This window comes from Chionomys nivalis, chromosome 8 (assembly GCF_950005125.1).
Source record: "Chionomys nivalis chromosome 8, mChiNiv1.1, whole genome shotgun sequence".
Classification (NCBI taxonomy): domain Eukaryota; kingdom Metazoa; phylum Chordata; class Mammalia; order Rodentia; family Cricetidae; genus Chionomys; species Chionomys nivalis.
Window position 1 is genome coordinate 46,433,582 of NC_080093.1, and position 25,392 is coordinate 46,458,973.

A 25,392-nucleotide genomic window follows, 5' to 3' on the forward strand; every position below is an offset into this window, starting at 1 on the left:
TGTGGTCTGGGGCCCTCTTTCCACCTCTATTTAGCTGTGTGTTCCCATAAAGCCTAAACTCTTAGTGTCCTCTCCCTACCTCCTACACAAACAGCTTCCCACTTTAGTTCTCTGCAGGCCTTGGGGTCACCTCTAGGTCACTCTGTCACTCTGATCTCTGGTGCTGGAGAACTTGCACCTTGTGGGGAGTCAGGGTTTGGAGGAACTTGAGGCTCCATTGTCCCCAAATCCCCAAATCCGGGCAGCTGAGGCCTCTCAGACCACTCAGAAAGGGAGAGGTATCACTCGACATTCCTGAGCTGCCACTGGGCCACTGCCAGGGTGTGTGGGTATAGGAGGGGGAGGGAAGCCAGCCAACTGGAGTATTTTACTTGAGGTTTGAGGAGAGTCCCCTTGAATGCAGACCCTTGCCTCTGTCCAAGCTGAATCCTTTACTACGGGGAGCTTCCACCCAGGCCTCATATTGGATGCCTTGAAATTGCCACCCCCTACAGAGCCACTGGCTACTGTCCTGGAGCCAAGGGATGTTTGTGCAGTGCCAGGGAGGCTCAGCAAGCTGGACAGGCAAGAGTGGCTTTAAGAAAAAGCTCCAGAGTCACCAACAAAGAGCAGTCCCAGAGCTCAGGCAAAAGGGACACAAGTCAGAACTCTAGGGTTCATCACATCATGAGCTGGTTTAGTAGTTCAGGGTCCAACTCTTTTGAGAAAGGAGGAGTGGAGACCATGGGCACTATGGAATTATGTAAAAGCTGTTTGGAACCATTTAGGCCAGCAACCATAAGCCTATCGGCCACTATGGTGGAACATACCTCCATAAGACACCCCTTGGTAAGAACAGGAGACACAGAAATGTGCAGCAGAGGTGAAAAGACCCCCCCCCACATTACTACTAGGGGTGCAGATCAAAGCCCAAGGAGCAACAACTCACATCTCATACAAAGGTTACTACCAAAACCAATAAAATAAATTTGGTCAGGAGGCAGAAAAGTTGGAACCCTGGGGTATTGTTGCTAGAACTTTAAAATGGTGCAGCCACCATGGAAAAACATGGAGGGCCTTCTAAAAAATAGGACTACCATGTGAGCCAACAAACTTACTTCTCGTTATTTATTCAAAAGGACTCTAAGCAGGGTCTCCAAGAGATATTTGCATACACATCAACAGGTACCAGCAGCCTGTGTCTTCTCCAGTGAATGGACAGACACAGCAGGGTGTCACACATACAGCAGAACATGGGAGAGCCTTCAAAAGGAAATCCTGTCATCTACAGCATGGATGGATATTGAGGACATTACATGAAATGAAACAAGCCAGTCAAAAGAAGATGAGTATGCTATAATTCCATTTACAGCAAGTTTCTAGAGGAGTCAGATTCACAGAGGCAGAAGGTGAAATGCTGGTCCCCATAGTCTATGGGCAGGGGAAATAGGGAGCTGTCTAATGGGCGTAGCAAGATGCAAAAGGTTTATAGATTGGTTTCATGGCAGTATGAATATACCAAACAACTATAATTCTACACTTAAAAATGGACAAGATCGCATGTTTTTAAAAACACAGTATGGCAGAGATGGTTCAGTGGGCAAAGCACTTGCTGTGCGAGCCTCATGACCTGAGTCCAGACCCACAGAACTTTTGCAAAGCTCGATCCAGCTGTGTTCCTCATGGGAAAGTAGGAGGCAGAGATGGGAAAATTTCCAGAAGCTAGCCTGGACTATGCAGTAATGGACAATAAAAGACTCAGGACAAGGACCAACACGACACCAGAGGTTGTCTTATGACATGTGCACCATGGTACGCGTGTACTCACACACACAAACATACAACTCATAAACAGCAAATAAATGCATGCATGCATGATCGAATGAGGGAAGAGTGTGAGGGGGAAATCATAATCCCAACTCATAAATGAGAAAAGCAACTGGCTCCAAGGTCACAGCCCTGGCAGGGTTCAAATCAGGGCAGATTTGGCAGATGGTAAAGTGAGATATCTCAGGGTGTGTCACCAGGAAAGTGTGCTTAGTCAGGTTCAATGCCTTCATGCCTAGGGGCCAGACTCAGGGCTAGCCAAGGAGGCCTCAAATGATTCCTATGATGCCCAAGGGGGGTATCTAGAAAATATAAGAACAAGTATGTAGCTGATGGCAGTTTACCTCCCTCGTCAGCTTCAAGAGTAAGAGCCCCAAACTACCACCTCACAGGTTCGATAGCACAGTCAACCGTAACAGGGTATAGCATAGAAAGCAAACCTAGGTTCAAATGCCAGCCCTGTCTCAATCTGTTTTGGTGTGAAGCCCAAGTGCAATCTCACTTCTATTGTTGTGCTGATCAAACCCCGGGCCTTGAGCACTCTACCACTGATCTACACCCCTAGCCTTCTGCGTCAATTACAGAGGCAAAGAATGTAAGCACATTTTGAGTGTTTAGTATAAAACACAAAACACTAATACTATGGGCCCCAGAGAGTTAGGACCTCTTTGATTTTTTTTCCGTAACAGGGGCCTAAACCCAGGGCCTCATGCTTGCTAGGCAAGCCTCTACCACTGAGCTAAATAAACCCCAACCTTAAGACCTCTTTGTGTTCACCCAATGCCTCTGTCCATTCTGTGAGGGAGAACAGCGTGTTTTAAGGTTGCTAAGAGGCTGAAACAATGGGCTCAGAGAGGGCTGGGAGTTATGACTAGTGCTAAACTATTCATTGCTGTTACTAAGGTGTGGCTGTGTTGATGGCCCCACCTGTGGCCTGATCGTGGCCAAAGCTTTGTAAGAGAAATGCAAGTAGTCAGTGAAGTAGGGGCCTCCACGGGCCTCTGGAGTGCCTCCTGGTGTCTCTTTGGTCCTGTGATGTGGGATTCTGCACATGGCTGAGCCCGGAACACAGTGGTGAGGGACTGATTAAGTCCAGAGCTCAGGTTTTCCTCCTTCCTTGTCCTTAGGTGCACAAGTGTTGACATGGAGGATGCCATCTGGTACACCAAGTCCTTCCTCGCTGTGACTTGGATGCATTACTGCTATGTTTATTATTGCCAGTGTCCAGCACAGAGATCAGCCCTGTGTTGTTAAATGAATGAGTAGATGTGACAGGGGTCTGGTTAGTGACCAGGTGTCTACAGGAACTGGGAAGATAGGAAAGGATGAGTTACAATGGAGCAGGGAGGGGACAGGAGAACAAGGGGTGCAGCGGAGGCAGGAGAGTCCTAGGAACGGGCTACTGGCCAGAGAACCCGTTAAGGCAGAGGACCTTGACAGAGCTCTGACCAGCCCCCAGCTGATCTACCATCTCAGCTGCAGGTCAATAGAGAAGTTCCCGTAGGCTACTGACGACCTCTGACCCCGCCCAGAATCTGTTGCATCCTCCTTACAAGAAAGCACAAAGGGCCCTACAGGTGGGGCAGAGGCAGGAACCAAAGGACATCTCCTCAGGCCTACTTGGAGGTCCCTGGGGATTCTGGTTACCCTCACCTCTTCCCACTTGTGTCTGTCATGCCTTGCTAACGACCCATCTAAGAGTGCCAATCCAGCACTTCTGAAATCCCCATCTGCCCTATGGCAGGTAGCACCAATCATCTTTGCACTGTCCTGCCAAGCCCCGGGAAGCCTAGATGCTTCAACTGCCGGCTGCTAATAGACCGAGGGTCATCTCTGACAGCTAGGGGATTCACAGATCAGAACTGGAATACCAAGGACAACTCCAACAGTCTTCCAACAGCAAGTAAATGGTGGTAGCAGTGGGGGTGGCTTCAGGATTTGGGTTTAATCCCAAGCACGAGGGCAGTCAGGAAAGGATTTCATTCCTTCAGATGCCCAAGGCCTGGCCAGAGCCCCAGGGCGCAGGAGTGAAGGCCACTGCTGCCTAGCCCCTACCAACAAAGCCTTCCTTTATTAAATAGAGATCGTGTTACATTCCACTTGAAGGAAATGGGGCGTGGTGAGGGACACGTCCAGGTTGGATACCCCAAGCCCAGTTCCCAGGGGGGCTATGATGGGTAAAACAGGGTCCGGATCCCATGTAGCTTGCCCAATCCATCCAGTCCCACATTCAGGGCCCCTGCCCACAACTACATCCTGAGGCTCCCCTGGTGGCACACTTTGGGAAGAAAGGGCTCAGGCCTTTGGCAATTTTAGGACTAGGACCTCCTGGAGATGGGGTTAAAGTAGGGAGGGAGGAGAAAGAGAGGCATCTAAGCAGAGAAATGGAGGGGCGGCGGGGGGGGGCTTGGACTCATTTTCAGAGCACTCTGGGGACAGTTATCCCTCCACCGTGTTTAGATTGGAGACACTTGCCCCACCACTGGGGCAGTGTAATGAGGTCACCTGGAAACAGGGTGAGAGATGGCCACAAGGGGGTGCTGGTGACCTAGGGCTTAGAGGCTGTAACGGAGCATACCCTGGAAATCCAGTCACCCTAGAACAATCCCTTTCTGAAGACAGCAACAGAGCATTGGTAAGCAGCAGGAAATTGTAGAGGGGTTACTGACTGCTCAAAGGTACCCTCCCTAGGGCTGAGCCTCTCCCCGACATGGCTCCAAGCTCCTTGGTCTTTGGTGCTTTCTTGAAATTCTCATGGTGGCAACAGAGCCCAGTGGGCAAGAGGTTCATCTCATGAAGTCCAGGGCAGGCTGTCCTTCCGTCTGTCCCAGGAGGAATGGGTGGGACTGGCTTAGTTCTGTCTCAACAGCCTGGCTGTTTATCTGTCCTTTCAGCTTCTGGCTCAAGCGGGCTCCGGGATTTCTCGTCTGTCTGCGCCAAGGCAGCCATTTGTGCTAGCTCAGAGCCTAATTCAGGCCTGGGGCCGTGCCCTAGGCCTCCTGGGGGAAGAAGCCAAGCTTGGCTAGTGACATTCCCTTCCGAAGCCTCATGATCTCCCAGAACATCGGCTCAGCTGCAGACAGAGAGAGAGTTCATGGTCACTTCAGGCAACTGCCCAGGCTTCCTCTGACTTAGGGCAGGGCAGTGGCGGAGCACCCTTTCTGCTTGGTCAGACATACACCCTCTGCCACACAGTTGTCCTCAGTTGGGCTTAGAACTACACTTCTATATTTGCAAATATTTCCCCACCGTGACCCAGAGATATGAGCAGGGCCCAGGGCATCCCTGTGTCTGGAGAAGGAAGAACCCAGGAGGCAGGGAACCCATGTTTTGGTGGCCATAAAGAAGGAAGAGTCACAGGAGAGACTCATCATAAAGAACCTTGAATGTCAAAGCCAGTAACAGGAATGCTGTCTCTGCTGGCCGTAAGGATCTCTAGGCAGCATGACCCAGATATGTGGAAGGTGCCAGATTTGCTGCCCCAGTGAAGCAGAACCCATCACCAAGGAGGATCGGGGACACTTTATTAATGTACAACACTTCCCTTTGCTGGCCTTCTACTGAAGGAACTGTAGGGATCTGCCTCTGCTGCTGCCAGACAGCTAGTCCTGGAAGGCACTTAACCAGCCCCATTCGGCCCTATAGCCCTCCCGTGGGAACTATTCCAGAAAAGAACACTAGGGGGCACTCACCATCCTGCCGAACCAAGCCTTGCTGGATGTAGCGAATGTAGGTGAAGAAGTTGCACACGGCAGTGATCTGTGGGCAGAATGGAGAGGGTGTGTCCTACCAGACTCCCCATACCCTAGGGTCCCCTCCAAAAGCCAGTGGAGACCCTATCCTGGAACAGTAAGTCCCAGGTACCTGGAAGAGCCAGGGGGTGCTCTCTGACTCTGTTAGAGCTCGGCTTCCAAGGTTTAATTAACAGTTGCAAGACTCCCACAGCTCCTAAGAACAACTGCTGTAACTGTCTGTAAGCAATGCAGCAAGCGAGACACACTCACCATGCACATTTTGCCAGTGATAAAGACTGGTAGAGTGCGGAGTTAGGAAGTGGTCAAACTGAGAGAGGAAATCAGGTAGCCTGGGTCAGCATCCAAGCTTAGTCCCCTGTAGACCTGCTCCTTTTGAGCAAGGAAATCTGGGCCCACCAGACATAAACTGGGTACTGTGTGTAATTCCATGAAAGCCAATTAGAGTTGCTTTCCCAGGCTGCCTTGTCCCTAAGCTGAGAGCCCAGTATGGCTAGAGGCTTGTTCACTGCCAAGCTCTGGTGATCCTTCATTGGCACAGGTGCAGCCCCAAAGACTCTCATAGAGAAGAGGGGCTCTGTTGTTAGCCCAGAGGCCATCCCCAGGCCTGGCCCCACCTCACTGCTTCTGAGGGTTTAGGTGACGTTGAACCCATTGTGCCCCGTTTTGTGGCAGGAACACAAGGCCAGCTCTTTGGCTAGGATGGAAGGAGCTCCGAGCTCAGGACTCCCTCTGGATGAAGCCAAAGCCAAGCTCTGTCTTGGTTGGCCTCCTTTCCCTGCCTTGTCCTGCTTCCCTCACCCTATTGTAAAGTTCCAGAAATGCCCGTGCAGTCTCAGCATCTAGAAAACCAGCCAAGGAACAGGCAGCTGGGCCCACAAGAGTCCTTCTCCAGGATTCTGGAACCGGGAAGCTCTACATGTAAGGCACCCAGAGGCTGGCAAGTGAAAGAGACTGTAGGTAAGGTTGGCACTCTTGCTAGGCCTCCAAACCCATAGAAATTGCCAAGAGGCCAGAGAGGGTGCAGGGAACTGGAGATGGGGGAGGCTGCCAAAGGCAGGATGGTGTGAGAAAGCATAGGAGCAGCCAGGTGTGGCTGAGCCTGGTGCTGGGAAGGGGAAACAAGGCTGGGGGAGGGGAGATGGTGTAACTCTGATGCCAGGTGAGTAGCTGGCAGGAGATAACCACAAGAGGCTCCTGAGCACGGAGTGGCAGAGTGGTACAATTTCTTCCCAGGGCTGTGCTCTTGGTCAACACCTCATCCCTCAGTCTGTCTGAGCGAGAATCACATAGCAAACCATTAGACCCTCCTCAGCTCAGGTCTCTTCCACTACACAGCTTTGCCAGGCAGCACCGAACACCAAGATCACAATAAAAGAAAATGCTGCATATAGTATTGCAAGACACAGGGTTCTGTTGACCTGTGGGTTGGGCTGGGAAGAGATAAAGGGGACTTGAGGTCACAGAACAGGCTCTGGGCACCCTGCAGATACAAAGTAGGAGCTGCCTACAGTTCAGTCCAATGACTCCATGTCTAGACTGTGTGGCCCCGGAGTACTCCTCACCCTATTTTTAAAGGTCATGTGGTAGAAGCTGAGGGTGTCCCTGGCTGACAAGGACCTTCCAGGACACATAGAACTGAATCCTACCGACAATGGCAGAAGCTTGGAAAGGAACCTACGTGAGCTGAGCTCTGACTGCAGGCTGCAACCTGGGCTGGGGTTGCCTGGTGCATCAGTGTCTAGTCTCCTGGCCCAGGAGAAAGGTGAGAGAATAAGAGTGTTTAACAGCCAGACGCGGTGGCTCACACCTTTAATCCTAGCACTCAGGAGAGGCAGACATATTTCTCTAAGTTCAAGGTCAGCCTGGTCTATATAGCAAGTCCTACAACAGCCAGGGCTGCATAGAAAGACCCTGTCTCAAAACAAAACAAAACAAAAAAGAGTATATTACCTTTTGGATGGGGATATAGCCAACTGGTAGAGGGCTTACCTACCATGCCCAAAGCCCTGGGTTCAATCTCTAACATGGTAAAAACCAGGCATGGTATAGAGTATGTCTATAATTACAGTACTTGGGAAGTGGAGGCAGGAGGATCAAAGTTCAAGGTCATGTTTAGTTGCAGAGCAACTGGGTTGTGAGAGGTTGTTATCTTAAGCCCCTATATTTAGGGTCATTTGTCACACAGCAATAGGAAAACAAGACATTTCTCCTGGCTGTGGTCAGGGTCAGTCTCTGCACCTCTGAGGAGAGTAGTTCAGGCTGTGCTTCCAGGCCAGCGGTCCAGAGTTTAGCCCCTGTGGTCCCAAACAAGCCGAGTGACACTTGTGAAGGTTGACTCACCCTGGCCCGGGATGACGGTGAGATGTAATAATGACTCCCGGAGTCCCCGAGGCGGATCCGGTGGTGGCAGGTACGGGTCAGTCCACTCAGGGCACACGTGCTGAGGAGAGCAGAGGAAGTGTAAGGTGCCGAATGAGGCTCCCAGAGGCAGGGGACATGTACTAGCTAGAGGATACACATACAGTTAGCCCAGGAAGCAGATGGGAAGTAGGACCTGGCCTCCCCTTCCCTCTCCTCCCAGCTTCCAAAGGAGCCTGGGGCCAAACAAATTTGTGGGCTGGGGCAAGTGTCCTCAGGAAAGACCTTGAACACAGCTGGATCCATGCCTACTCCCCCACATCCCTACCTCCCACCCATGTTCCTTTCCCCACACAGGCAGAGGAGCTTGGTCAATCTCATATCATACCAAGTATAACAAAGCCTCCCTCTCTGCAGCCTCTAAAACTCACACCTTCATTCCTGGGGACCTTATGCCCAATCACCTCTTTCCCTAACTGAATTCTGCTCTGACTGCCTCCTATATCCACAACTAGCCCTGTGTCGTCCCCTGCCCACCAGGCCTCACTAAGAAACCCCTCCCATGCCACCTCTCTCCTCAGCCAGGTCTGGGAAACTCACTTAGCACCTTCAGCTACCCACATACTAGGTTTCTGTGGTCCTGAGCGCCCATCGTCCAGCCTCCCACTCGCAAAATTCACTCCTCCACTGGTCCCTGCCTTCATGATGAAGTCTAGAGCATCACCTACTGGGCTCCTTCCCCCACATCTGCACCTGGTTGCCATGTCCCCAGCCTACACCATTCCTTCTGCTTGAATTCCCTCAGCTTCTTCCAACCACACTCTTACTTTCTTTACCTTTCTTCTCTATGTTACAGCCAGGAGCGTCTCCAAAGGCCACGTCTAACTCATCTTTCCCCGTAGCTTCCCTATTGTCCAGGAAATACAGAATCCCAAGTAAAGGAGAGTTGATTGTGTTTGTTGCCTTTTCCTCACTGCGAGGCTGAACCTTCAGTGAAAGGTCACCAGAAAACTTTCTTTTAAGGTAACACATGCCGATGACCCCTAAAACGCCCACCTAGTGAACTGGTACCCTAAAGGGCACGGGTCCTTTATACTCTGGCCTCAAACAGCCCCTAGAGACTCAACCCCAGCTCCCCATCCATAGCTAGGTCCTGACGCTGAGGTGTTAACACTCCATCTTCCCTGGCCTGCATTCATTCTGTTCCCGCTGCCTGTAAAGCTGGCTCAGATGTGTCTTCTGTGTGGCCAGGCTTCCTTTGTGGGACCAGTCCCCCCAGGCCAGCTCTGGAATCCAAGGGCGGGGAACATGCCTAACCCTCAGTCCTTCCTTGACTGCTCCCTTCCTTTGCTACCCTGCTCAGTGCTGGCTGAGCAGGTAAACTGCCAGGGCCGTGTAATTTATTGGCCAGAGATAGAGCCAGCCACTAGCAGTCACTTATACGCCAAATCAGAGTCCAGATTCTCTGTGGGACAGAAGAGGAGGGAGAGGGAGCACGGACGACGCCAGCCAGAAGAGACACCCCAGTTGGCAGCAGGAATCTTTGTCAGAGATACTTCCTGGTCCTAAATGGGGACAGTGATGACTGTTCCTCTCTTGTTTACTGCTTTCGCTTTTTTTTTAAAGCAAGGTTTTGTATAGCCCAGGCTTGTCCTGAACTTGCTATATATAGCCAAGAATGACCTTCAACTTTTGATCTTCCTGCCTCTACCTCCCAAGTGCTGAAATCACAGACGTATGCCACTACGCTTGGTTTTACAAAGTGCTAGGGATGGCTTTCATGACTTTGTACATGCTAGTCAAGGGCTTATTCATCTCTTGGGAGTCCCTAGGCTAGGTCATAAACCACAGGAGACAGTCACTTTGAATGTTATTGTCCCCACCCACCCTGAGGCTCTATATCCTATCTAGACTCAGGGTCCTGTCCTAGTCCCCTAGGGTGCTGCCTGAGGCTCCATTCTGGACCTTCCCACCCAAGCAGGAGGGGCCCAGGGCACTAAGCTTACTTGGTGGTGTTCCATTCAACGGTGGGCACCTTCGCAGCGGGCAGAGTCTGTGAAGCCACAGGCTCGATGGTGAGTGTGTTGTCCTCCACAGCAGCCCGCACCATAGCTGAGAGCTGCAGCAGAGCAGGGCAGAGCCGTGAGATGCTGGGTGACTGGGAATTAATGGACGGGGTCCCCACCTGGCCACACCTTTGGACCCTTCAGTCCACCTCACCTCCTGCACTGTGAAGTCGAGGCAGGGACCCACATCCTCCCGGTATACCCTTTCCAGGAAGGGGCAGGCCTTATCCAGGGTAGGTGATGCCCTCCAAGCCTGGAACTCTGAAAATAGGGTCGTATCTACCTGCAGGGAAGGGGAGCCAAGTGGGGCAGTCAGGGATGAGAGTGAGCACCTCAGAGAAGGCAAGTGGAGAGGCGAGGAGGGAGATGCAGGAGGGCTCAGTGGGCCATCAGGCCTGTCCTCAGCAGCCATGCAGGGGAGCAGAGTCCAAGGGAAGAAGAGGTCCTGTCTGCCCTTTGCACCAAAGAATTTAGAACAACACAGTTTGTGTCTGGGCGTACATTAAGTTTCTTGGCACTGTAAAATGACAGACTTGGATCCAGGGCCTAGGCCTGAGTGCTGCTATTGACTCTGTTTGGAAGAAAATACCAAGAACAAGCCTGTAAGAACCCGTGGGTCCCCCACAGGAACCCATGGGTCTCTGGACATCTGGAATGCACATATAGGTACATGCACACAGGAGAGGACATTTCACAAGTTTCCCTGCTGCCCACTAGAGGAGGCAATGATGGCCTGCCCTGGGCTGCATGCACAATCAGCGAATCCCAGAGGGGAGAGGAGAGGTGGCCGCTAAAGGAGCCATTACCTGTCGGGAAAAGGAGAGAGAGGAAGCAGAGTTGGGGGCCGTGGGCGGCTCCCCAGATGGGAGCTGCCAGGTTGGCTCGTAGGTGAGGTGGATGGCCTTGCTGGGTATCACGCACAGCAGCAGGGAGAGTAGAGGGGGCAGCCCAGGCTGGGCCCGGGGATGGGTAGACAGATGGACAGACAGACATAGAGACAGGAGGAAGGAGGAGATGTCAGTGTCCAATGAGAAGTCAGTGCTCTGAAGGGGACTGAGAGGGTTTTACTTGCACTTTCCTATGAGCTCAGGAGAGAGTTCTGAGCTAGGATAGGCTTCAAGCAAGAGCCCCAGGAAGCTGGATCTCACCCCACGTCTATCCAGTGCTCACCAGATACAGCCTGAACTGGTCTTCTCATGTCCCCACAGTTCCTCCCCCTGAGGGGGACAGTGGGAATGCGGCATGTGAAGTGTTGGAAGTGCTAACAACTACCCAAGGACCTGTGGTCATGCCTGGACCAAGCCTCCCTCCCCCCTTTCCCTGCTGAGGCAGGAGAGAAATGCTTTTCTAAGGTCATACTTGCCTCAGCACAGTGCTGAGGACCCTCGAGCACGTAAGTACAGGGTGGACTTAGACGACAAGACTGTAGCCACAAAACACCAGGTAGTCCCTTCTAGATGTCCAGTGGCACATGTCTGTCACTCTTAACATAGGAAGTGTATCTCTGAAGAGGTTTCCTGAGAGAGGACCCTCAGGTTCTCAGACTGCTCAAGGTCAGAGATTACCACCTCCTGCTTGGAATCGGAGGAGCCTGCCCACCCTTCACAGTTCAAGGGACCCAGAAGCCCAGAGAGGGAAGAGACAGGTGGTAGGTCCCACAGGAGGGGTCAAGCTGGCTCTTCAGAATGCTCACGTGGCTGGTTAAGCAGGATCACCCCTCCCTGTTGTGAGCCCACTATAGCCTGTGCCTCACCTCCTTGCCTTCTTTGTCTGGGGTAGGAATATGCCCTGCAGTGGGGCACACAACTGGGCAGAGGGAACTGCTGGTACTCTTATGGCGTGAATGGCCCTTTCGGGGTCCAGCCTTGGTGGGGCTCAGCAGCTGTGGATGGAGCTCACGGTTGGGAGAGGCTGGCGTGGATGTGATGACCAGTGTCTTCAAGGCTGTCACCTCTGCCTGCAACATATCAATCTGGCCCAAACAAGATGACCATCAATCCCAATGCAGGATTCATATCACCATGGCTACCACGGCCTGTCAGTCAAGCAGCCCCAGCAGTAACTAGCCTTAGAACAACCTCTAAATCATCCATTCTACAGAGAGGGAAACCAAGCCTGAGAGGAGACATGGCCTGCCTCTGGTCACATCAGGAGGCTCTGCTGGAGGCCTTCTCTGGGAACTTTTCTATTGTGTATTCAGAGATCTCCAGAAGCCAAGAACAGCTCAAGCTTCACATTTACTGATTGGCAAGCGCTCTGAGAAAGGAAGCTGCTTGCCTGTGTTCTACAGCCATGGCCCACATTTCTGAAGGTAAACCTGAAATAACCATTGGGTCCTCCTGGACTACAGCAGACCAAAACAAATCTCCATGGTGGAATAGGAGCACCAATGAAGTCTGGAGGCCCTGGGCTACTTAAATTCAGACCCACTCTGCCTGTCCCAGACCTGGTTCTCTTGTTCCCCATGCTGAGTAGATCTGTGAGGAACTTGTTGCATGCCGTTGCTGGTTGAGGCCAGTACACCCCATCAAGGGCTGGCCTAGGCACACAGGGATGGGTCTTACCTTGCCCCAAGCCTCCTTCAACTGCTTTTCTGATGCAGCCTGCTTCATGTTGGCTTCCCGAACCATCTTGTGAGCTTCCTAGAAGAGGGGGCACCTCTGCATGAGGTCACAAGACACCGGACCACTGGGCCACCCATTCCCAGGCTGCCCAACGTACCTCGAACAGGCTGGCTGTCAGTTCCTCCAGCTCCTGCTCCAGCTGTGCACGCACCTTGCAAAGCCGTTCACACTCCTCGTCCTTCAGTTTCAGCTCCTGGGTGCAGGCAGGAGACTGTCAGCCTGCCCTAAGCAGGTGCCATCTCCCCAGCCTGATATGAAGCTTGGGACCACCAGCTTACTTCACCGGTGTCTGACAATCGGTGGTACTTTAGCCCATGCATGAGGTTAAAGCCCCAGCCCAGCAGCCTAGCAGAGCTAGAAGCAGATTTCCGGATGAGTTAAGATATATGAAAACGTTGAAGACTTCTGAGACGTCAGTGGTGGAGCGCATGCTTAGGACGCTTGGAGCCCTGGTTTAAACCAGCATCTTCCTTTGAGTCCCCAGGACTCCAGCACAGGCCTGGCATGTGATGACCCCTCTTCCCTTCCACAGCTATCTGGGTTCACTCAGTCTGGCTGTTCTTCCTCAGTCCCCAACCCTACCCTGGAGCACCCACCTTCTGGGCTTTGTACAGCTCCTCCTTCAGGAACTCTGAGCCCTTCTCTCGGATCTCCATGGAGGAGCTGCGCAGGCGTGACACATCCAGCGGAACAGCTGCTGAGTGTTCTTCACGCTGGGCCTCCTTCCGGGATGCAGAGGCTTCCACCAGGCTTCCTGGGGACTCCCTGTGACCTTTGCTGAGGCCAAGATTTTTCCAGGGGACTGAGACAGCTGAGAGGCCCGTCGGGAGGCCCTCGTCTGGTTGGGGTGGGCTGCAAGGCAAACAGGCGCATCAGCACACACAGGCTGGAGACTCAAGACCTGCAGAGCTGAGCCCAGGGACCAAGCCTAGGCCACATACCTGTCACTTGAGCCTCAGTGTGTCCATTTGTAAAACAGAGTCACTACAAGCTGTAACCGGAATGTCACAAGGGCAGAGTGACTAAGCATGAACTCTCTTAGGGGCTAAGGCAGAACTCATTCACCTTTGTCATCCACCATCCCCAACCTAGGGCACAGGGCAGTGCTTGGTATATAGAGGTGGCCAGCACTAAGTCCAAACACAATTCACATTTGTTGAGCAGACACATGAATATAAATGTATCAATGCTTAGAATGAGTCTGTACTCTTACACTGTAGGTGGGGACTGTCCCAATGATTGTCATTCCCAAGAATTGAAGGAGCTAGACAAAAAACCTGGAAACAGAAGAGGCAGTTAAGTAGGATCCTTCCTCAACATAGTTAAAGCAAATCGAACTGTATCAATAACATGGCATCGTTAATGGCATTATCAATATGATAGATGTTCACAAAGGCGGACCAGAGAGGAAGCACCAGACCTCAGCAGGCAGCAAGATTCTACAGATAGCCCAAGTACACCAGACCCACTTCCTGCCACCCCTGGATTTTGTGAGGAGCAAAATGCAGCTCTCCTTGGCCTTCTGTGTGATTTCAGACAAACATCCCCTCTTCAAGAAGCCTCAGGATCCCCCACTTGCTGAAGCCCCAGAGGTACTTGGGTGCTTAACCAGCCCCCACCTCCAAGCTACAGTACCCCCTAGAAAGCAGACCCTGGAGAGGGAAGAGAGGAAGGTCTGGCCAGTGGCCGTTGTGCCAAGACAGCACCTCTGGATTCGCTTGCTCAGCAAAATCAGGGGCTCCTGAGCCAGCAGCCTCAGAACAGCGGCTTGGCGGGTTTGGGGGAAGGGGAGCTGGACTGGCTGACTGATAACAGTGGGAAGTGAGGAGGAGGGGCTCAGCCAAGCCTGCACTGGAAGAGCACAAGGCCAATGAAACTGGGGACTGTCCCCCTCTCCTGTCCTCGAGACCCTGAGAAGTTCAAAGAACCTCTGAGCCTCAGTTTCCCTCTGAGTAACACAAAGAAAGTGAGATCTTAGCAACCACAGCGGTGAGTCCACTGCCCAGGCCAGCCTTCTTTCTATTCTGGAATGGGCCCAACATGTGGCCTGAGGCTCCTGGAATTGGGCCCTAATTGACAGGGACTGGGCCTCAGTGGATGTAAGATAAAGAGAGAGATTCACCATGCCACCAGTGTGTGTGACAGACAGATTTTCCCAATACCATTGTTGGGGGGCAGGTCCTGATGACACAGGGTCCTTGAGGCCTGAGCCCCCAAACAGTGCTGTGGTAGCTGTACGGGATGAGAACTCTGGCCAGAGATTGAGAGTTTTGTCTCTGTGTCAGTGTCTGTGTGTCTGTAATGGTATATGCATGTGTGTACATGGATATGGAGGCCAGAGGTCAATCTTGGATGTTGCCCCTCCAGGGTTATTGCAAGATCTCTTACTGGGATCTGGGGTGTGCTAATTGCTTAGGCTGGACAGGGGGCTCAGGGATTCTCCTGACTCTGTTTCCCTATGATTACAAGAGTGTGTCACCATGCCTGGCTCAAACTCAGGTCCTCTTGCTTGCTATATAGCACGTTACCGACTAAGCCAACTCTCCAGCCCCGGTGTGTGTGTGTGTGTGTGTGTGTGTGGTGGACACTCCAGTCTGTAGACCCTCCTCCCTTTTTACTTTGCAGCTGCAAAGCCAGTTCTGGTGATCCATAAAGTTCAGAGAAAGAAGGAAAGGGTTCCACAGGTCCCTGTAGCCAGACTCTCTGACTGCCCACACATGTCAACCAGTATGTCAACCCTCAGATCTCCAGTAGGTTGAGAATCGACCATCTCTGTACCACCTCAGTCCAGGGTCCTTGGGAATGCATTCTTTTTTGTTTGTTTGTTTTTGTTTTTGTGGTTTTTCGAAACAGGGTTTCTCTGTGGCTTTGGAGCCTGTCCTGGTACTAGCTTTTGTAGACCAGGCTGGCCTCGAACTCACAGAGATCTGCCTGCCTCTACCTCCCGAGTGCTGGGATTAAAGTCATTCGCCACCACCACCCAGTTTGGGAATACGTTCTTCTGTGAGGCATACTATGGGATGGGAATGGCTCTTCTAGGGACGACAGATATTAAGAGTCACAGTTAGAGCCGGGCATGGTGACACACATTTGGGAGACAGAGGCAGGCATATCTTTGTGAGTTTGAGGTCAGCTTGATCTACAAGATGAGTTCCAGGACAGTCAAGACTGTTACACAGAAAAACCCTTCCTGGGATGGGGGTGGGGGGGACAAAAAACAAAAACCAGCCAAGGTCAGAGGCAGATGGATGTCCCGCATCCCCCATCCTGAAGCTGACTTAGGAGCCTAGGGCCCCCACATACAGGAAATGCTTTCCTGGGTCACTTCCCTAGGAAATAGAATGCAGTGGCTACAACTCCCACTCCAGCAGGCAGCAGGGATTTTTGTCCCTATCCTCTAAGCATAACTGAAGGAGAACTCCTGAACTCTGTAGCTTGATAGTCACGCAGACACTCAAAAACCGTCTTTGGGTCAGAAGATCCTGTCCAGAGCTAAATAGGATCCCTTGAAACACTTCTACACCCAGCCTGAACAAACCAGCCTTCTCTGGGCTCTTCAGCAAGTGGGCATGGCCCTCTGCAGCTCTTTCTACAGTTAAGAATCCCTTCTCTCTTCCAGGCCACAATGGTTCACTAAATAAACAGCAGAGGGGGCCCTGAGCGCAGCTCTGGACCGGGAGGGGGCCAGGACTAGCAGCACACATCCTATGCCCCCGGAAGCTACAGAAATCTTGCCTGGAACTGACTCTCAGGGAGGCAGTGCCATGGTACTGGGGCAGGATTCAGATTCATTCAGGAGATTCAGAATGACAGACATATGACATTCAGGCGGCAACATGGTGCCAGGGAAGGTTTTATGGCTCTCTATTATCAGCCTACAAGACCAGCACATCTAAGTCTTCAGGCCCAAACCAACAAGTACACAGTAGGGTTTCCAGGTCCCTGGTTCAGGTGCAGGTCCCCCCACCAAGTCAGCCACTATGGGTGTCATGACAGTGTCGCAGTGAGAAGGGCTCCGCAGTCCAATTTTAACGACAAGGTAACCAAGCATGAGACAAGGTTGGGGACTGGCTTGGAATACACAGCAAGGAGGTGGTGGTAGGATGGGAACTGGACCCAGACTGCAGGCACAGCACAAACAGCATGTGACCTGCCCCTCACAAGCGGGGATGAATGGGGTTTCGCAGAAGTGAGGCAGGATGCAGATGGGGTTTGAGGAAGTTGGAGACAGAGCCCAAGTAAGGGTGGAGTGGTGAAGCATGATGCTTAGGGCTGCCTTGCCTGCCAGGCAGGAATGAGCTGGGAGGGGACACGCCACAGACAAAGCATTATAGGGGGTCTGTGGGCATGGGCAGGGGTGGAGCAGGACTTGGGTAGGAGGGCAGGCAGAGCATGCGGCAAAGTAATTGATTAACTAAGCTAATTTAAAAGCAAGGGACTGCTAAATGAAAATGGTGGAATGGGAATGAGGAAGTGGGAGGGGGTCTTCAGGGAAGCGAAAGGGGGTGGCTCGGGCTTTTGGGAACTACAGGGTGCTGTGGGTGGCTAAAGGGAAAAGGCAGGACAGTGGCAGCTGTTGGGAGATACCAGCAGGAACAGCAAGCATCTGAGAAAGGGGGGTGGACACATCTTGTTTCTCTGATGGTAGGGATCTGGAGTTGGGTCAGAATCCAGTGAGCCAAGGCAAAGAGGTACAAGGGACAGGGTGGGCTGAAGGGGAACCGGGCAAAGGGTGGGAGGGGTGTTAGGCCACTAATGGAGGGAAGGAGGGCAGATAGGGGAGGGTTTTAAGAACAGCAGCAGATCCTAGTAGGTAGGAGGAAGAGATCAAGAGACTACATAGGTGGTCAGGCCAGATTCTTCCTGCTACTGCCCCCAGGGTAGGCCAGACCAGCCCAAGAGGGGGACTCAAGCCTCTGTCTCTCTACCAAGAGCCAGGCCAGGCCTAGATAAGTGAGGGCCACATGTTCTGCTTGTATAAGCTTCCGTGTGTGGGGGGGGCTTTCTGTACACTTAATTCAAGATTTCACACACACACACACACACAAATGCACATGCATGTGCGCACGTGCACACACTTGTGTGCGCACACACACACATACCCCTAAGACCACTGACATATAACATGTGTCTAGTGCCTACTCTGCCAGCTCCCATATCCTGATCCATAGCTGCAAGGAAGCTTCCACGAGCTGCCATGGCATCCCTTTCTCCTACCCTCTTCACTTTGTACCTTCCCCGCCTTATTCCCTAAGGTTTACTGAGTATATTTCCAGTGTGAGGACTGGCAGGGCTCTACTGAGGGTCTGGTCTGATCCTGGACACAAATGTGCTGGGCAAGGAACAGCAGGCATGATGCTTCCCTCTGTTGAAAGGCCAGGGTGGGTGGAGAGATCACGGGGGCTGCACAAGTCCTCCCAAAGGGAAGGCCTCTCTGCCTGACCCCGGGCTCTCAGTCCCCTGTGACCTAGGTCTCAGGGCAGGAGTCGTCCGAGCAGGAAAGGCTCAGAACAGTGAAATGACTTGCTCAAGATTGCAACTCTGGAACTCCCTAGTCACTGCCTGGGGCAAAGGCATGGCCCTTGACACCTAGGAAGCTGGGTGATCTCAACTATTTTTCTTAGCAGTTCATTAGAGTTTGGTCCCACCCAGTGAATGGGAAATCTGAGACCAGAGGGCCACATCAATGTTATATGGCCACTCAGTGTGACAGAAAAGTCCAGAACCCACACTCTGGACTCTGATGAGCAAATTCAGAGTGCCCAGGACTGTGTTAGGTACATAAATTTTAATGTCTGTATCATCCTCACTCTATCATCTAGATCATGGCCAAGACCACACGCCTATGGAACTATAGGAAACAGAGGAGAAGCCCAGCCCGGGCTCAGCCCCTTAAGGTGAGGCTAGATAGCTAGGCACAGCAGTGCGGCACCAAGGAGGCTAAGGCAAGAGGATTAAGAATTGTAGGCCAGGCTCAGTGAGATGGCTAAGTAGGAAGGGGCTTGCTGTGTAAGCTTGGGGGCCTCAGTTCAATTCCTAGAACCCATGTAAAAATAGAAGGAGAGTACCAACTTCAAAAAGTGTCCTGTGATCTCAACATGTGTGCGGTCACACAGGTGCTCACTCCCCCATCTGACACACACACCCTGCACACTACTAAAAATTTCTTTTAAAAAAAGAGTTCTGGGTCAGCCTAGTCTATATGGCAAGAACCTGTGTGTCCAGAAACAAAGAAAACCAAAACGAGAACTGAGGCTGGAGTTACTGCTCAGTTGGTAGCGTACTTGCCCAGCACACACAAGGCTCTAGATTCCAAGCCAACACTACACAAACCAGGTATTGTTGCTCATGCCAGGATCCCAGTCCTTGGGAAATGGAGGAAGGGGGTCAACCTTGACTATACAGGGAGTCTGAGGCCAACCTATGCTACATGAGACCCTGTACCCACTTCACCTACTCCAAAAATCTGACTAGAGTTGCCATTTCCCCAGAGTTCAAGGTTTATGCTCTGGATCCTAAGAAGGATCTCTACTCCTGGCTCCTACAGGATCCAGTCACTTCTGTTCATCCCCGTCTAGGACCCTACATGAACAAACACCCAAGAGTGATAGCTCAGTTCATCTTATAGCAGGAAGTTAAGCCCCAGGAACCTTAGACTGCCCAGATCCCAACTCTTCCTGAGCTAGGGTCCACAGCTCCTAGGATATACCTCTTGGAGATGACATGGACTTCTAGAGGGGGTCACATAGAATGACCTCGCAATGTATGACCCTGAGCATGGTCCCTCTAAACCGCTGCAGGGAGTGGAATGCTTTAAGTGCATGCTAGAAGGTCAGACACTGGTCCCTATGTCCAAGGGCTGGAGAGAGGGCTCTGTGGGTAAGAATACTTGCTGCATAAGCATGAGGTCCCGGGTTCAGATCCCACTTGGCCATAGGTACCTGCTAACTCAGCACTGTGAGGGGACATTGGTACAGTGAGAATCACTAGGGTATATTAGCCACCAACTTAGCTGAAAAACAAGTTCCAGGATCAGTGAGAGGCCCCGTTTCAAGGGAACTTACAAGGGAGAGAGACAGACACCTGGAATCTCCTCGGACCCCCACGTGTACTGACAGACAGACAGACAGACACACCCATACACGGAGCTCGAGCTGGTCCCAGCCCAGAAAAGGTGACCTGTACCCTGAGGGTCACACAGCAACTGCCTGGGTCCACCCAGCATAAAGGCTCACAACTTCCTTCAGACCAGGCTGCTCCTCAAACGTACAGCTCCAGACAGGACCAAAGGCATGTATCCCCAAGCACGACTGCCTCAACCTCTACAAGCACCAGGAACCCGCCAAACACCTTGCAAGCCTAGCTAGCCTCTTTCCCAGGAGTGAAATTCCAGCAAACACAGGCTGCTTTCTGCTTCCTCTAAAAGATCCAAGCCTGTCCACACACCACATGAACTCAGGTTTGGTACCCTGGCTGGGGTGGAAGCCCCATTTCTCCCCTAGGATTTCGGGTCAGGCTCAGCTGGGGCCCATGAGATGAGCTAGATCTCACCTGTTCCACTCTCCAGGGACTTTCCTCCTTCCTCCCATCCTGGGACAGTCCTTAGTAGGAACACCCCAGGCCAGGTCAGGGAGAAGGTATTTGCCCAAATTCAAGAAAGGGCACCAACCTTTGTGAACACGGGGCAGGATCTCCTAATCGATTGGCCAAGAACAGGAATAATGGTCCTAACAGATGGGAGTGGGTGTGAGGGATGTGGGAAGGGCTCACTCAAGTCTCAGGGTCTGTGCTGTTCTGCTCCAGACTGCGGGTCAGCACAGACCCATCTCCATCTCGAATCAGAAGGTTCCAGTCAGCTGGCCAGGGACCTTGAAGAGACACAGCTAGCTTTCTCAATTGCACTGTTTCCCCAGAGTTCATGGGTGTTCCCTCCTTTAAATGCGTGTCCCAGATTTACTTTGGGGTATACATACTACCACTCGTCCCTCATCCCCCATCCCCCACTTCTCTCAGCAGCTCCATTGGAGCTAGGAGGAGTTGGCACTGTCACCTTCCCACCCTGGGGCAACTCAGATCTGTCCTGCCAAGGTCTTTTAGGCTCTCAGGCAGCAGCGTGTCCTCACGGTACAATGCTACTCTCCGCTGCAGGCAGGGCAAGGAGTACAGATCATCTCTCAAATGGGGTGCAAACAACAGCGGTGACCCCTCCTGTTTTCCCACCCCAGGCGGCCAGCGCGGCCCAGATCGAGCGCTGATCCACGGGCATGCGGGCACTTACCCGCTCCACATCCCGGCGTCCCCGCTCTCCGCGTTGCCGCAGCCGCGTCCACGCGCACAGCCAACTCTGCCCTGCAGCCTGTCAATCGCTCCACCGAAGGTCTGTCCCGCTGGCCGCCAAGGTTCGCGGCTCCGCCCCACCCCAGCCCTTCCCCTGCCCTGGGCGGGTCACGTGCCCGAGAGGCGGCCCCAGGCCACGTGCCCAGCCCCGCCCCTCTGCCGGCCCAGCCCTGTCCCTCCAGCTGCGTGGGGACGGTGATCCCGCGGAGCGAGGGCAGGATTGGTCCCGTCATTTCTCAGCCAGAGCTGGCCTCCGCCTTTCCCAGTCACACTCTGCCTCGTGCTTTTGGACCACTCTTGCTCAAGAACCTACAATGGCCCCCTCCCGGGGGTCTCAGCTCTGATTCTCGTGCAGATTGTCACTCAAAGTGGCCAGACACCACCTACACACTCACTCAGACTTCTAGCCCTGTTACCACTTTCTGGAGTGCAGAGTTCTGTATCAGTCCCTGTGTGACACTGACTTCTGGAAAAGGGTGGAGTAGACCCCAGACTAGCCCCATTCTTTGAGAAGTTAACCCAAGAGAGCACTACTTTGGCCCAGTTTACCAATTCTGCTTTTCAGGGCCCTCCCCATTACCTCTGAACACTGCTCATCCCAGCCTTTCCAGCCATTCTAAGCTCTGGAGACTACTCCACCAACCTCACAAGCACCTGTCAGTCCTAGGTATTAAAAAAAAAAAAAAAAAAAAAAAAAAAAAACTGTGAAAAGCTTGAATCCCTGGCCATTGGTGACCTGTCCCTTAGTTCCTCTGCCCTGCTTTTATCCTGGCCCAGACCACTGACTGGAATGAAGTTCAGCCTCAGATCAGGATCCAGTGAGTAGGGCCCATAGCTGATCCCTCCTGGAGTGCTGCTGGACCAACTCCCACAGGCAGGGTCTGCAGATCCCTCTGGGCTTTTGAGAACACATCTCAGTCATCCCTCCATCATTCTGCTGCCCCTTCTGAGTTGTCTAAGGACCCTGCAAAAGCAGGCATCCCTCCAGGCTAGAACCCCACCTCCTTCCTTCCCTCCTTTCCTCTCCCTTAATCCCCTCTTCTCAGGGGTTCTGAGTCATGTTTTACCTAGACTGATCTCCAGCTTCTGGGCTGAAATGATCCTCCCTCAACTTCCTCAGTGGCTGTGACCACAGTGTGTGCCACCATGCTTGACTTATGGAATCCAGACCTGCTTTCAAGGGCTTCTACTGCCAGAGCCTCAACTTACCTAGGACACATCTTCACCAACTAATGGTGTCTCCTTTCAAAAGAAAAAAGTCAGGCTGGAGAGATGGCTCAGCCAGTAAGAGCTTGCATTGTTCTTGCAGAGGAACCAAGTTTGGTTCCCAGCACCCACATTAGGCAGCTGACAGCCTCCTCTGACTCCAGCTCTAGGGGATCCTGAGCCCTCTTCTGTCCTCTGGGGACTTCTGCATGAATGTGCACAAACCCACACATGCACATATATACATATAAACAAATATATTTTTTAAAAAGCGTAGAGTACTCCTTTCCCAGCTTATAGGAACAAGGACCTGGCGAGTGAAAGTCAGGCTGGAATCCAAGTCTTTTCCCACTGCTGGCTGGCATCTTATGGCGGGAGGAACCTGGACAGTTCTCCAGCGCATCCTTTCTACCTGACAGACTCTCTCAGCTCAGGTCTCTTGTGTTCTTCACTCTCTGGAGTGTTTATCAGGCTATGCCTTCTCCTGGATAAGGACCAATCCCTTCTTGGAGCTGCCTGTGTTCTTCCACCCAGCACAGCCCAGCTTAGGGGCTGGCCCAAAGCCATGTCAACATGTTTTTGTTGACTCGAACCCTTCACCAGCTGAGCCCTGAGCAAATGCTGTTTTCCTGCCCCTTGTGCTGGTTATTATCCAGGGGAAGCAGGAAAAGACACAAAGAATTCAGGGCAGGGGCCTTGCCTTCCAAGTCTTTAAAAGCCAGGGCAGAGATAAACTATAGCCCTGGGATTAGTGGCAGATAAAGGGGAGAAGATGTCAGCAAAGGTCTATGGTGCCAGAGGCAGAGGCCTCATCCTGAGAGCCCTTGAGGGAGGCCTCAAAGGACAAGCAAGTGGTCACCACCCTAAGAACATTGGCAAGTAATTACCAACCAAAAATATCTTCTCATCTATACATCTAGACTCTGTGAACTCCCAAGCTGTACAGTTTCCTCCAGGCAGCACTGTGCCACTGGAAAGGAATGGATTCAGAGAAGCTGAGGAACCTGCCTGATGTCACACAGCCGGGGGTGGTGAGGCAGAAGCTCTTTACAGCAGTTTCTCCAAGAGACAATCCAGAGCCACTGGTCTTGCTGGAAGCCGCGGTCGGTCGGGCTACCCCCAGGAGGGTTGCTGAATGAACTCCTCTTAGGTGTCTGGCCCAGCCAGTGGGGAGGGAAAACTTAAAGATGTGTCCATAGTCACCAACCACTGAAAGTCTCATCTTCCCTCCTTTCACGCTACCTCCTCCTGTCCTCTCTCCCATCCCCAGCTCCTTACCCTTAGCCGCAGACCCTAGGCTAAGGCTGGAGGCACATGAGCCTTGGGAGACAGCCCGGATGAATCAGCCCCAGATTCTGCAGTTATGTCTGTTTCTCACTGTGACCTACGATGAGTCTCTTGTCCTCTCTGAGCTTCCGTTTCTGCCTTTAGTCTAACCCTCAAGTTAAACCAGACAATCAGGGCTCTTCTCTGAGTGCCCACCCTATAGAAAGCTCCTGAAATTCTTCCAGATTCAAAACAGCCCATTGTTCAAAGCCACTTCTGACCCCCATCCCCCCACCTCCCCTCAGTGTCCCAAGACCAGAGCTCACCTGTTTGCATCCCAGGCCTCCTCTCTAAAGTTCCTCTCAGGTACAGGGCCCAAACCCGATGGGGCATAGCGGACAGTGCCTGAGCTCATGGCCAAGAACACTGGGCATGATCCTCGAGCAGGGCACTGCCTGGGCTTGTCAGAGGCTTCCATGCCTGCGGGCCAGGCTGAGGTCCCTTTGGATACCCCCAGGAGGGCAAGCAGTAGAGCCTGCCTCGGAGCGGAGCCCGGCAGAGCCTCCCACTAACCTTTGCTATCTCTCAGGAGCAGAGCCCAGTGGCCGGGCGGGGCCTCCCAGACAGGCTTCTATCTTCTTAAACCCTTAATTATTAACTCCTGAAACTCAGCGGGCAGCGGAAGACATGGGCCTCCTTCCAGGGTTGTGGGCTGTGAGCTGGACAAGATCTACCTGGGAGCAGGAGGGAAGCTACTCCCTAGTGCTGAAGCCCCGGGCTTCACATCCCTAGAGATTGCCTATCCATGTCCTCCCTGACGGAAACACTAGGCAACCTGGTTCTATTAGCACTGGCTGCTATTTGCCTTTGAACACAGGTACTCAGTAGCCCCTTACGCCCCTTAACTACCAGTGCTGACGGGCAATTCAATGTAGCTTCAGCTGCTCTGTGCCTCAGTTTCCATAAAGTGAATTGTCAGCCTCTAAGGCATAGCCAACCAGCTCTCATTGCCTTTTCTTTCCCAAAGTTGTTTGCCATGTTCTCTCTTTCTTCTGAGCAGGATGGTCGTAATAATGCTGGGGACTGAAGCCCGAGCCTTGTGCATGCAAGATAAATACTGAGCCACACACCTAAGTCTTACAACTAACTTCAACTTCCATTCCATTTTGTCCCTTTCAAAATGGAAAAGATTTCTTCCAGGACTGTGTGACCCTGGAAAAATCATTCGGCCTCTCTGGGATTCAGCCCCTCATCTATTAAATGGGAGCTATTTTTCCCTATGGGAGGCAGTAGCCTTCACGGAGGGTCTGCCCTAATGTCACAGGCACATCCCCTAACTTCCTCCTCCTCTACTTGGACTATTGTCTCTGGTCAGCCTTCGGGTCCTTCTGGGTCCCTCCCCACCAGCGTTACACCCCGCCCAGCGGGCCTGCGGATAACAGTATCTCTGCTCAGCTTTGGACTCCGAAGCCTGCTTAGCCTAATGTAAGCCAGATGCTGGCGGAGGGTTTCCTGGCTGTGAATTTTCCATGGCCTGCTCCCACCCCCTTCCTGTTTTTGCTTCTCGCTCATCCCCCTACTAAATTCTCCAGTGCCCCACCTTCCTCTGCAGGGCAACCCAGGCCTCACCTGGAAGCCATTAGCAGAAAACAGGATGTGCAGAGAGGGGTGCATCTCCTACCACCCTGACTCACCCTGGCCTGGATGATGGCAAAGGCATGGGGGGGATACCCTCAGTGGGGAAACTGAGTCAGAGGTGCTGAGGATTTCACAAAGAAACATGATACTTTCTGGACATTTGCTTAGAAGGGAGGGTCTGTGAAGTCCTTTTCCGGAGCCAGTAAGGAGCTTACCCTCTCCCCTTCAAATCATGGAACTGAGGCTTGGAGAGTCAACCAGGGTCACTGGCGAGTGGGCACCAGGAGACAGTTGGGAATGGGCCAGTTGGCAGCAGAGCTGTCTCTCTGGGGCTTG

General features: G+C 52.5%; 1 protein-coding gene across 4 annotated transcripts; it reads right to left on the reverse strand.

Annotated features, from left to right (window-relative positions):
• Positions 1–1,098: 1,098 nt before the first annotated feature.
• On the reverse strand, positions 1,099–23,918 carry Rab3il1 (RAB3A interacting protein like 1). 4 transcript variants are annotated; one of them, XM_057779220.1, is made up of 11 exons: positions 23,745–23,918; positions 13,206–13,461; positions 12,707–12,802; positions 12,550–12,627; positions 11,739–11,957; positions 10,792–10,938; positions 10,140–10,268; positions 9,926–10,038; positions 7,902–8,001; positions 5,499–5,565; positions 1,099–4,879 (listed from the first exon to the last, which is right to left on the reverse strand). In XM_057779220.1, the coding sequence occupies exons 1-11, from the start codon at positions 23,894–23,896 to the stop codon at positions 4,797–4,799; spliced, it is 1,440 nt and encodes a 479-aa protein (XP_057635203.1). In that variant the 5' UTR covers positions 23,897–23,918; the 3' UTR covers positions 1,099–4,796. The 4 variants fall into 4 exon arrangements, with proteins under 4 accessions (XP_057635203.1, XP_057635204.1, XP_057635205.1 ...); XM_057779221.1 differs by lacking the exon at positions 23,745–23,918 and adding an exon at positions 20,888–21,007; XM_057779222.1 differs by lacking the exon at positions 10,792–10,938.
• Between the last annotated feature and the right edge of the window lie 1,474 nt (positions 23,919–25,392).